This window comes from Mastigoproctus giganteus, chromosome 10 (genome assembly GCF_048544385.1).
Source record: "Mastigoproctus giganteus isolate SK-2022 chromosome 10, ASM4854438v1, whole genome shotgun sequence".
Lineage (NCBI taxonomy): Eukaryota > Metazoa > Arthropoda > Arachnida > Uropygi > Thelyphonidae > Mastigoproctus > Mastigoproctus giganteus.
Window position 1 is genome coordinate 137,920,318 of NC_143584.1, and position 13,175 is coordinate 137,933,492.

At 37.1% G+C, this 13,175-nt stretch overlaps 1 protein-coding gene across 2 annotated transcripts in view; it reads right to left on the bottom strand.

Moving 5' to 3' along the window:
• Positions 1-13,175, bottom strand: part of mys (position-specific antigen beta subunit myospheroid) — a 326,956-nt gene that overhangs the window by 112,876 nt on the left and 200,905 nt on the right. For both annotated transcript variants that reach the window (XM_090384150.1, XM_090384149.1), the window contains exons 12-13: positions 8,166-8,321; positions 5,532-5,674 (exon numbers count right to left, since the gene is read on the bottom strand). In XM_090384150.1, the coding sequence (XP_090240276.1) occupies positions 5,532-5,674; positions 8,166-8,321 (299 nt within the window). The remainder of the gene's footprint in view (positions 1-5,531; positions 5,675-8,165; positions 8,322-13,175) is intronic.

Consider the following 13,175-nt stretch of genomic DNA (forward strand, 5'->3'; position numbering starts at 1 on the left):
GCATATTCCACTGCTGAATCAGTTCTCGTAGACGGATTCCTGTAGGTTTGTTTTCAAGAGGCTTATTTCTGAAAAGGTTTACCCATTGTGGATCATAGAGGTATGACCAGATAGGATGAGATGGAAGGCTATATATTTTAACTGCATAATTGAGGAGCAGCATCTTTCTCCGAAGGTGGAGTGGAGGTTCATTGGCCTCTATATATAAGCTTTGCACCGGCGAAGTCCTGAACGCCCCAAGAGCAATCCTGAGCGCACTATGTTGTATTGTGTTGAGACAGGCTAACAGAGTCTTTCGGGCAGAGTCATAAACAGGAGCACCATAATCTAATCGAGATCTGATTAAGGCTCGGTATAGGTGGAGTAGAGTATAGCGATCAGCTCCCCATGTCATAGATGAGATGACTTTAAGTATATTCAGCTTTTTCATACAGACAGTTTGCGTTTGTAGTATGTGTTTCTGGAATGTCAGTTTAGTGTCAAGAGTTATGCCCAAGAATCGGATATTGCTGGTAATTGGTATCGGTTGTTTTTCCAGTGATAATTCAGGTTCTGGATGTAGTTGGCGTTTTTTACAAAAGTGAATGGCTGCAGTTTTGGTTGCTGATAGACGGTAACCATTACGTGAAGTCCATGACACTGTTTTGTTTATTGCAAGCTGCAAATGTCGTTCAATTGAGCGCATATTCTGTGAATGGCAAGATATCGCAAGATCATCAGCATAAAGATAGATTTCTACGTTACTCAAGATGTTCTGCGCTAGATTGTTTATCCTAAGAGCAAAGAGGATAGCGCTGAGTACCGATCCCTGTGGTACACCTTCTCTTTGGATAAGAGCTTGCGAAACAGCATTACGATAACTCACTTGAAAGGTTCTAATTTTAAGGTAACTCTCTATGATCATTGGGAGTCGACCTCTGAGTCCTATAGCATATAGGTCTTGCAGAATACCATAGCGCCAGGTGGTGTCAAAGGCTTTTTCAATATCCAGGCACACCATGACAAGATGTTCTTTCCGAATAAAGGCGTTCCGTATGTTACACTCAGCTTTCACCATAAGGTCTAATGTGGATCGGTTTTTGCGAAAGCCGTATTGATTACTACTGATGACTGAGTGGGATTCTATGTACCATACAAGTCTATCGTGTACCATCTTTTCCAATGTCTTGCCTAAGCAGCTGGTAAGGGATATCGGTCTATAGTTGCAGGGATTCGTCTGATCTTTCCCAGGTTTGGGAAAAGCTAGCACTGTTGAATGACACCATGAGCGAGGATAATAGCTTTCGGAGAAGACCCGATTCAGAAAAAGCAATAGGGAATTTAGAGCCTTTTTATCTAGGTGTTGTAACATGACGTAATAAAGACCATCAGGTCCTGATGCCCCATTTCTTGATTTGTTTAGAGCAGCCTGCAGCTCCAACATTGTAAAGGGTTGATTATATGGGAGCGCTATTCTTGTACTGAAGTTTAATTTGCTTTGCTCAGTCCTTCTTTTAAGTTGCTGAAAAGATGGTTCATATGCAGCTGTATCTGAGATATTGGCAAAGTTTTCTGCTAGAGCATTAGCTATTTCAACTGGAAATGATAAATCTTGTCCATTCCATCTCAGTATTGGAGAAGATGCTGGGAGAAATCTACCATTTAGTTTTTTTATTTTATTCCAGATTATTCTGCTGTTTGTGTTCTTCGTTATAGTAGAGGCAAACTGGATCCAAGAATCTCTTTTTGCCTTTTTCCTTACGAATCGCGCTTTTGCTTTCAGTTTTTTGAAATTTATAAGGTTCTCGGTAGTTGGGTTTTTACGAAACAGGTTCCATGCCCTGTTTTTCTCTTTTTTTGCAAGTTGGCATGCTTCACTCCACCAAATATTGGCATGTTTAAACGAACCAGTACGCATTTTTGGTATGGCCTTGGTCGCGGCATTCAGAATCTCAGATGTGATGTGCTGTGTGGCATCATCAATGGATTGGAAATTGATAATTTCATCATTGAATGAGATACTGAGAGCAAATAACTTCCAATCGGCCTTGGAAAATTTCCATTTTAAGCGGGAATTATTTACCTGAGGGATTCTAGTTATTTGGAATTCGCAAATTATTGGAAAATGGTCACTGTTTAGCGGATTGTCCAGAATTGTCCAGCGGATGAGTGGATATAATGTTGGAGAGCAGATTGTCAAGTCTATAGCTGTAGTTGTTCTAGTAGAGAAATGGATGTAGGTATCAGCACCAGTATTCAACAGTGTTAGATTGTGTTTGTCAAGCAGCGACTCTAGAACTTTACCTCGTCTGTCTGTATGTGGGGAGCCCCAGATCGGGTGGTGTGCATTAAAATCTCCAAATAAACAAAATGGAGGAGGGATCTGTAGTAGAAGTACTTCTAGGTCATTATAAGTATATTCTTTGTTTGGTGATAGGTAGATTGAAACTACTGTTAACATGATTCCTAAGGAGACACGCACTGCTACTGCTTCTAAGGAAGTTTGCAGTGGAATGTGTTTAGTAGGGACTCTTGAGTTTACTAGAATGGCCACACCTCCACGCACGGTGGTATTATTATTTCTATTATGTTGATATATAGTATAGTTCTTGATTTTTGGAATTACTTGCGGAGGTAAATTAGTTTCTTGCAAACATATGCTTACCGGACTATACTGTAGGATTAGGTCATGGATATCATCGATATTACTACGTAGACCTCTACAGTTCCACTGTATTATGTGATCCATTATTTGATTTTGGCTGTTGTGTTTGATTCAGTTTGTTTTTTAGGTCCAGTCTGTTTTTGTCTCTCAAATTTTATTCTTTCTTTTTTCGAAAAGATAGGACGCGCTGTGTCCATGTCATCATCTGCGTACAGCTCTAAGATTGGCTCATCCGGGCTGATGTTTTCATTAGTATCCATATTTGTTGTATTTTGCTGACTTTTTTGCCTTGGGACTGCTGTTTTAGTTTTTATAGTTTCTGAGGAAGACTGCAAAGCCGTTGGCGGTACTGTAATTGGTGTGTTATTGGCACTGTCATTCACATGCTGTTCCATAGTAGTTTGCTGTGATTTTGAGAGTATTTCTCTAGCCCAGTCTGCAATAGACATGGATGGGGGAACTGACACGTCAGTTTGAGTGGCTGCTGACTGATATTTCTTTGTTGCTGCTGCGTAGGTGTGTTTAGTTGTAGTAAGCATAATCTGCTTCTTTGCTTCTTGGTATGTGACTTTCCGCTCTACTTTATATTGTTGGATCTTTTTTCCTGTTTTCCACAGTTCACAGGACTTTGAGTAGGCAGGGTGTTGGCCTTGACAGTTTGAACAATGTGGTGTTTCCGCATCACATTCCGTTTGTGTGTGGGATTTTGAACCACAGTTTGGACACACAGCATCCCCTCGACAGACGGTCTGAGAGTGTCCAAACTTTTGGCACTTATAACATCTGATGGGATTAGGAATGTAGGGTCTTATACGGCAATTGAGATAGCCGGCTTTAACACTAGATGGTAAATTTGGTGTGCCAAACGTAAGGATGATGTTCCGCGTTGGAACCAGCTGGCCATCTTTTTTGATCATGATGCGCTTAGCATGTGTGACTTTTTGTTCTTTTAATTCTTCGACTAATTCGTCTTCTGTGACGTTAATCAAATCCCACTCAGTGATGACCCCTTTGGAAGCATTTAGTGTCGCATGTGGGGTAACTTGCACGGGAATACCACCAAAGGCTGAGAGTTTCAGCAGAGTCTCTGATTGCTGACGGCTCACACTTTCAATTAGTAAATCACCTGATCTAAGTCTTTTCACCATTTTAGGTGAACCTGCTGTATTTTCCAAACATTTCTGTATCAGAAACGGGGAGAGTGTACTCATGCATTTGTTTGACAAGGAGTGGAATATAAGGAAAGATGGACATTCCTTTTGCTCTGTGTCAGTCCTCAGTCTTTTCGACTGTGATGTGTCATGGTCATTATCATTTGATTTAGGACATGAGCGCCGGGGCTCAATTGGAGGGAAATTGTCAAATTCCATGTTTGCTCCTTTTCGCCCCGGGAGAGTAGCTTTCTTCTCCCAGGTTACCGGCCCCGCCACGTGGAGGCAAGAGCGGTGAGGTCATACAGTAATCCACCAGTGTCTAATACTGCCATTTCATGAAGTTTTTGTCACACACGAACGTCACATTCTGCACCAGACAAATATATGTCTTGAGCAATTGACATAACAGTATCCGAAGATGAATTTAACTAAGAATTGTTAAAATTGTTTGCAGATTTATTTTTCAAATATAAACAAACACAACAGAACACAGATTGTCCGCTTCTTCTTTGCTCAAAAATCAACTCGATAAGTTTGTTTGTTGTCGGTTAACCGAACACCATTTCCGATTTTAGTCAACACTTTCGAGAATCCTGAATTCAACTGTCTCAACACTTCTTTGAGTTCGTAATATTGTAACCCATGCCAAAGACTGGGACCTGTGATGCATTGCTTAATCTCCAAAGGGATATCCAAACCATTGTGTTTGGATATTCGCAATTTAGGCCAACCAATTTCGTTTGCACTCAAAGTTAAGAAGAACGTAGGTTTACCCAATTGTCTGATCATTGCAAACAGACCTCTTTTACATTGTGTTCAGTAATAAGTTGAATTAGGAATCAATTTCAAAGACAACTAAATTGTTTTCAATACAGTTATTGGCGTATTCTCGAGATTGGATTTGTTTTTTGATGAGCTTAGTGTCTTTTCCAATGTATTTAAAAGCAACTTAACAACTCAAGTTCTTAGTCTCATTATTTTCATGGCCACATAAAGAAGACAAGGCATCACTCCATGCCGATCTGATCGACGAAGTTCACTCAATGACATCATAAATGGTGTAACTTTTAAATTATCTGTAAACTCTTGATATCGACCAATGCCAGGAAAGGACAATTCTTTGGCATGTTCATTTTTGAACTCATTCTTTTGTCGACACGAGTGGCTTCTTCGGTGGCTTCAAAACTTTTATTCTCGCATAATATTACTACCTGCTGCTTACTCTACCAAATCAACATTTGTGACTAAGCATCATTTAGGAAGTGACATTTCCATCTCTTAGTATGAACAATGTAACGTTTCATTCTCATGCCCGCTACTTACTCTACTGAATCAACGTTAGTGACTAAGTTAAAATCATTAGTGCCATTTAGGAAGTGACGTCATTTGCATAATTTCCATAAGAAAATTTTGTTACCAAGTGGTTTTGCTTCAGTCTGAAAACGTAGCAGGTGCCACCAATGATGTTTTCACATCAAAAAAAAAAAAAAAAAAAAAAAAAAAAAAAGAGAAAAATCTTTGTTTTTGCAAAAAAGACTGAGAAACTCTTGGTAACCAACTATGTTACAATGGTGAGACAGAGAAGGGGTGAAAATGGAGTATAAAGATGGATTCACCAGTGTATATCTGGAGAGTTGGCAGATATGGAATTATGAAGAAAATTCAGATCTGTTAAAAAGAATGAGCTGTGAGTAAAGTAACGACTAGGCAATCATAAAGATAGAAAAACTTACTAAAAACAAGCTATTTCATCTTTTGCTTCATCTGTTCCTTTGGCATCACATTCACACTCTCTGCCATAACGATTGTGGTAACAGCTACATACACCACATTCATAAGTACCATTTCCTGCTGTACATTTTGGACTATCTCTTTCCTGAAATATAAATGTTTGTTATTAGAACAAAAAAAAAAAAAAAAAAAAAAAGTGTCAGTCTCAAACCAGCAGCCTCAAGATTTGGAGTGTGCTAGTTTGAAAAGTTATTTAGGTTTCTTTAAAATAGCAGAACACAAACTATAGATTAATGGGACACATTAAGTCTTGGTATTAAGATGGTTAAGTGATATAAGAAAGCAGACTTTCTGTACAAAAACAATGTTCAAGTGTAAACTTAAATGGACATAAAAATAACATTTGATCGTCAGGTTGTTGTTTGGTTTTAGGCACATCAGCAACTCAGACTAAACATCACCACTGTGTTCACACATGTGTTCATAATCAGGTGTGCACATACAAATGTGTTCACAGGCTGATTTTCATAATGTGCAGACTGAAAAACTGAATATGTGATAGGGTGGGACGCTATGCCCTCCATCAGAGATCAGCTAACTGCAGCCTTGATTGAAGAGGGCTTTACAAATTCATCCAGTCACCAATGGAACTCAAACTCAGACCTCTCCAAATGAGTGACAAGCAGAAAAAACACTATACTTCCAGGAAATAAAAAAAAATAATAATAAATAAATAAACAGTTAAAATTTAAATGCATACCTGCATCAAGACACATTCTTGAGATGCACAGGGCTAATTTGAAGTAAACAATTTGATTCAACAAATTGGCAATACAAGGAAGTTAAAATACTGTTAAATAATTTGTGATGTCAACAAAAGCTCAGTGCCTGAAATTAAAATAAATTAAAAAGACTAGCCTCAGAACTAGTAACACTTTCATTAAAAATCACCAGGAGAACTGGTAAGGAGCACAAGAATGGACATGAATAGTTTATCCAGCATTCTCAGTATCAGAGTGCAATCCATATATGCTAGTGTTCATTAATAATTTTTGCAATTCCAGGAATGAAAATAATAAACAGGCCTTCTCATCAATAAGTAATTTTGGAAAAAACCAACCACGAATTGACAATGATGGTATTAGAAAATTCTGGAGCATGGCAGTACGAAATAGCACATGCTAACTTAGATGCATTTTCCTTATTCCCATCAATGTATTGCACACGCTATTTAATTCTATCACACAGGCAAATAAGATATGCAGAATCACGACACTGTTCAACTGGTACTAAGTAAACCACATTAGTTTTATCCAAGTAGTGGATTACTTCTGGAATCAGGATTTTAAAAACCTAAGAAAATATTCTCATGAGTTTAAAGGTTACTGTAATGCTGTTGTTCTCAAACTTCAATTAGCACCTATTGCACACACACAGGAGGGGGAGAGAAGAATAAGAGAAATTTAGCCCAATATGGTATGTAGAACATTTCTGTATGATACTTTCCAGAAATTGACAACAATTAAAAAATTTTAAAATCAATTTTGGAAAAATGATTTGGAGAAATGACTAAAATTAGTCAAGTCTTTACTGATACAGCAAAATCTTTCTTAATGGACACCTCTCTAAAAGGAACACTTTTTTTTGCGGACACTGAGGCTTGGTTACCGCCAGAAGTATTAGAAAGTGCATGTTATTCAACCTCTCCAAAATGGACATTCTCTAATACAGATGTGGGCACCTTAACAGGTGTCCTTTTGGTGTTTTCAACCCCCTGATGGTACCCTTTCAAGGATAATTGACACATGTGCATTGCTCAGCGGGCAGTTTAAACAGAGGCAAGCACAGATCAAGGTTTGATCAAGAAATTTTTCTACAAAATGAAAATTTATATAAGAATAAGAGAAATTTACCTCAATATTGTCCATAGAACACTTATATATAACACTCTCCAAAATTTAAACGAATATAAAATTATATTAAATGAATTCTCACACACAAAGAAACATTAATGATTCGACACACCCAGAATCAATGGCCAAGGTGCTCCAATCCAACCCCAAAATACATCAAACCACCAACAAGCAACTATAAGCAAAACAAGACACTATGTCTATTAATAAAATCAAGTGAAAAACGATTAGGCAATGATAGAAAATAACTTAAAAGTTTACTTTCCTTCCTGAAGCAGATGGGGCTTTTCAACAATGAGTCTCGATCACAGGATTCTATCCTGTGATCAAGACAATGCCAAGATGGACATAATGTCTTCTTTCACTCATAGTTGCTTGTTGGTGGTTTGATGTATTTTGGGGTCAGGTTGGGGCACCTTGGCCATCGATTCCGGGTGTGTTGAATCATTGTTTATTTGGGTGTGAGAATTCATTTTATATAGTTTTACATTCGTTTAAATTTTGGAGAGAGAGAGAGAGAGAGAGAGAGAGAGAGAGAGAGAGAGATGTATAGAAGTGTTCTACAGACAATATTGAGGTAAATTTCTCTTATTCTTATATAAATTGATATATAACGTTGAACTTATTGAGCCCTGTGGCTCTGTTTTTGTCTAATTACAAAATGGAAATGTAAAAATCTTGAATTACAAACAAAGCACAAAGTTCCAAAATAAAGAAGATTACCTCATTCCATGGTTTCTCACAGTCACATTCACAAATCATCTCAAGATGAACAATAAGAGCTTCATTAAGGCCAACAGGATATATCTGGAATGTCTGATTCCATTCACTTTTGTTAGCAGGACAAGAAGTAACTTCAATGTGAGCATCAAATGTTACCTGAAAAATAACATTTTAATATGAAGCATCAAATTATTGTCACCTTCCCAAATTATCAGTACCAATCATTTAGAATTGTGTTTAAACTCTGATATGAATTGAATTTATGATATGGTAAATCATATAATAGTTCTGAATTTTTATTATAAAATATTTCCAGTACTATGTTTTTGTAAGCGATATTGCATAATATAAAATTATTATCCAGTACCTATACAGGTAGCCCTCGATTTAAGTGGGGTTAGGTTCCTGGGGGGGACTGTTTGTTATTGTTTGTTATTTGGTTTTTTAGGAGCATTAGCAACTAAGGCCATATTACTCCGGGATATGCGGTGGTCATTCCCTGACCTTTCCGCATCCTCCGTATTTGGTGATAATCAAGAAGCGTGTGCTACGCACTGCTGCTCCTTCCCACCTGGCTACGGAGGCGCCTCCTGGGGAGACAGGCACAAATGGAACCCTTTATATAATGGAGTCAATCGGAAACCACAGGGTTAGGTTCCGGGCACCAAAAATTTTACCTACCAGTCTGCATCGATTGTTTTGTTTTATTTTATTAGCATTCTTATTCTTAATAGTTGTAGTAATAGTGATGGAGGCATAATCATAGCCCTACACGCATTAGGGTGGCTTTCATCAGATTCTATCCTCCGAATATTGCACTAGGATTCAATTAACTATTTTTACCAGACATGGCATGTCTTTATTCTATTAAATTAAAAACTTTATAACACAATTGAAAAAAAATCCACACGGCTATCACTATTATTAGTATTTAATTTATTAATAGCACAATTAATAAAAAAATGTTAGTGTAATAAATTTCCAACACATGTAAGTAGCATAAACAACAACTAACTGAATGCTTCACCGCATGGACCTTTACTACCCGCATCCACGAATGGTTACTTTGAGGGCGGAAATCTTTCTCGTCTCTGATACTAATGCACTAATTGCTGATTGGCTCAGATTGTCCTAAATCACGTGAACAGTGCACGATACATAGCACAGTATAATGCCGATAAATTGTCTGACAATTTGAAACTTTAAATTTATAATAAAAAATGGCATGTGGTTAGTGATCGGCACAAATCGAGGGCTACCTGTACATGGTCTTTAAGAATGAAACAATGGTCTCTGACAATGAAAAAAAAATTTTTTTTAGTATGGAAAATATACAGTAAACCTGGATAAGAAATTCCTACATAAGAAGTTTTCCCCTGTACTAGGTTTGATTTCTTAATTCACATTATCAACTCTATATATTGTAATGTATTATTTTCTCGTGAAAGAGTTTCCCAGGTAAAAAGCTTTCCTGCATAAGAAGTAAGCAATTAAGAATACAGTGTATTATTATAAAGAAGTTCTCCCCGCTTAATGTTTTTTAAATATAGAAATTATTTTTATATTAAAAATATTAAATAATATAAACATTTTGGTAAATGAGCAAGTTAGTGCATAGCATCATTTTATTTCGTAGTAAATCACCAAAGTAGGTGAAATGGCATCATTTTTGTTACATCTCATACTGTAATCCCTTCACAATGAGTTGCCCTGATATTGCTCTACCTCGAATAAGAAACACTTCGCCAGTAGAGAAAATCATGTTACTTATTCTCGGTATTTGCTGAGAATAAATAACATAATAAAGTGAAAAAAAGCAACACAAAAGGAGTAAGTTCAGGAGCACAGGTTTTGAGAACAAGTGGAGAAATACCATCGGGACCTGGTGCTTTCTTGACATCAAGCCAATTCAAAATTCTTCTGATATCCTTTTGACAGGATGCACTGAATGAAGTGTAGCGGGAATCGTAAGAGGTGATTTACCTCCTACAATTACACTGGTTTACAGTGTATCTGGGGTTTCAGTAAAAGTATGTGGCAGTTATTTATGCATGTTTACTGATTACTAAACCAAAGTCCGTTTGTTTCTATCACAAAGATTTTTCACAATTCATTAACAAAATATTACCTAGGTATTACACGCAAATGTGTACATAACTATAGTTTCTGCAATGGTTTACAAGTTTTATACTCCTATATTTGTAATCAGCATCAAATATTTGCCTCAAATACAACAGATTGTGCATGTTTAACCCATAACTACACACACACACACACACACACTGCAAGGTAGCCGACCTTGATCCAGAAAGGTAGACTGCCCCCACCCCACTCTACCGGCCCATCTGTGATTCCCGAAATTTTTTATTTTCCAAGTGGAGTCTGGAAGACTACTGTGTGTAGTTACGGGTTAAACTTGTCTGAGCATGCACTCACTTGTTTGTACAGTCCACTCAACCACAGAGCCTATATAAGTGGCACATCCCTTATGCAGTCACAGTGTTCCTGTAAAAACCGTCGTGAGCTCTCATTGTGTGTTAGTTTTCTTTTAGTATGGCAATGAGAAAGTGTATAAACAGTCCCGACATATTTTGTTACATATGTTGTTGTTTTGTTCCTGTAAAGCAAAGGCAAAACATTACCGATTTTGTAAAAAAATCGTATTATGCATACTTTGACATAAAACTAGGCAATCAGGATAAATCGTGGGCACCGCATAAAGTATGCCATACATGTGTCGAACATCTTAGAAAATGGAGTCAAGGAAATGTGTGCTTGCCATATGCTATTCCTATGGTGTGGCACGAGGCAGTAAGCCATGCTGAATGTTACTTTTGTGTATGTGATATTAAAGGTTACAATTCAAAAAATAAAAAGGACATCAAATATCCAGATCTACTGTCAGCCTTAAGACCTGTTCCGCATGGACCTGATCTGCCTGTAAAACCTCCACCAGAAACTTTGGAGTCCACATCTTCTTCCACCGAAGCAGAAGCTAAAGAGTTTAGTGAAGAGGAATGTTATCAACCAGAAAATATTTTAATGCCACAACAATTCACGCAAGTCTTCCAAAGTATGCCACTGAAATTCTGGGATCCAGACTTCAAGCGAAAAACTTACTTGCTCCAGGTACATCATTTTCATGGTACAGAAATCGTGAAAGGGAGTTTATACAGTATTTTTCACAAGAAGGTCCTCTCGTATATTGCAGTGATATCACTAGTTTAATAAGTGCCTTAAGGAGCTCCATCATATGTTCCTAGTGAATGGAGACTATTTATACTCTTCTAAGACTAGTTTAAAAGGTGTTCTCTCTTGTATAATGGAGATAAGTACACATCTGTGCCAGTTGCTCATTCAGTCTACTTAAAAGAAACTTATGACAATCTAAAGTTGCTTATGGGGAAAACTAAATATCAAGATTACGAATGGCATCTATGTGGAGAATTAAGTGTTATGTATGTTGTAGGGGCAACAGGGTGGGTATACTAAAATGCTATGCATTATTTATGAATGGGACAGCAGAGCTAAAGTGCTGAATTGGACAAAGAAGCAATGGCCTCAGAGGCACAATCTTACACCGCAGTCAAAAAATAATGCACACAAAAGTTTGGTGAAGCCAGATAAAATATTTTTACCTCCACTGCATATCAAGTTAGGTATAATGAAGCAATTTGTTAAAGCACTGAATAACAATGGCAACTGCTTTAAGTACCTTTGCAGTAAATTTCCCAGTTTATCTGATGCAAAACTTCTTTGCGTATCTTCATTGGTCCCCAAATTAGAAAATTAGTTTTAGACTGTCAGTTTTAAACTACTATGACTGACATTGAAAGGGGAGCCTGATTGCTTTTAAAAGTGGAATGGAAAACTTTATAGGAAATCCTAAATCACAGGATTATGAGAGAATTGTTCAAAATATGCTCGAAAAGCTTCGCAATTTAGTTTGCAATATGAGCATCAAAATTCACTTTTTGCATGCCCATCTTGATTTTTCCCCCGAAAATCTTGCACAGATGAGCGACGAACATGGGGAGAGATTCCATCAGGACATAAAAGAAATGGAGCAGAGATACCAGGGAAGATGGAATACAAGCATGATGGCCGACTACTGCCATCATGCTTAAAAACTGGTGTTTAAAAAGAGAGAAACCTGGCACTGTACATAAAAGATAAACAATTAAATGTTCTTTTCAAACAAAGAGACGAAGGTCTGATTAATGAGAGTTAGTATTTACGTATTTTTTGATATATGAAAATGTAATCCTATCAATTTGTCATTACTAAATACAATAAAGTTATATATACTTTTGTAAAAAACAATACTTTTTTATTTCTTAAATTGTGATGTATCTGGATGTGATAGAAAAAAATCTAAGTCATATCTGAAATCACAGCAACATATTTCGGCAGTAGGACCTATTGAAATTCAAACCCCAGTGAACAAACTTAAATTTGTAAACTAGTTTTATCAATACCAAGATTATCAATACAAGAGTTAGAAGAAAAGTAAAATAGTAAGAAGCTTTTTAAATGCTCAGAAGGCAAGTGGATGTGTTCTTCATGCGATAGGTTGGACTTCAGGAATATGAGTGGCAGCTATGTTTTAATGCAGTATAACAGCAAGATCTCATACTTTGGATATAGCAACCCCAAAATAACATACACTTGGTGTGGTTGAATTAAAAACAGTAAAAGAAAATAATCTGGGAGTTACAATACAGGGAGATATGAAGTTCTATGAACAGTGTAAACAGGAGGAAAGCACATCATGTCCTTTCGATGATTTATTGAACAACAGCTTGTAGAGATAGGGGAGGTCATAATCCCACTGTATAAGGCAATTGTAAGTTCCCACTTGGAGTAGTGTGTCCACGTATGACTTCATCTAAAAAAAGACAAGTTTCTTGAGAGGGTACAAATATGGACAACCCACATGGTGAGATTGGCAAAATGGCAACTGCATAAGGAAAGGTCTTATGTAGGCTGCAGAGCTTGGCAACCATGTGC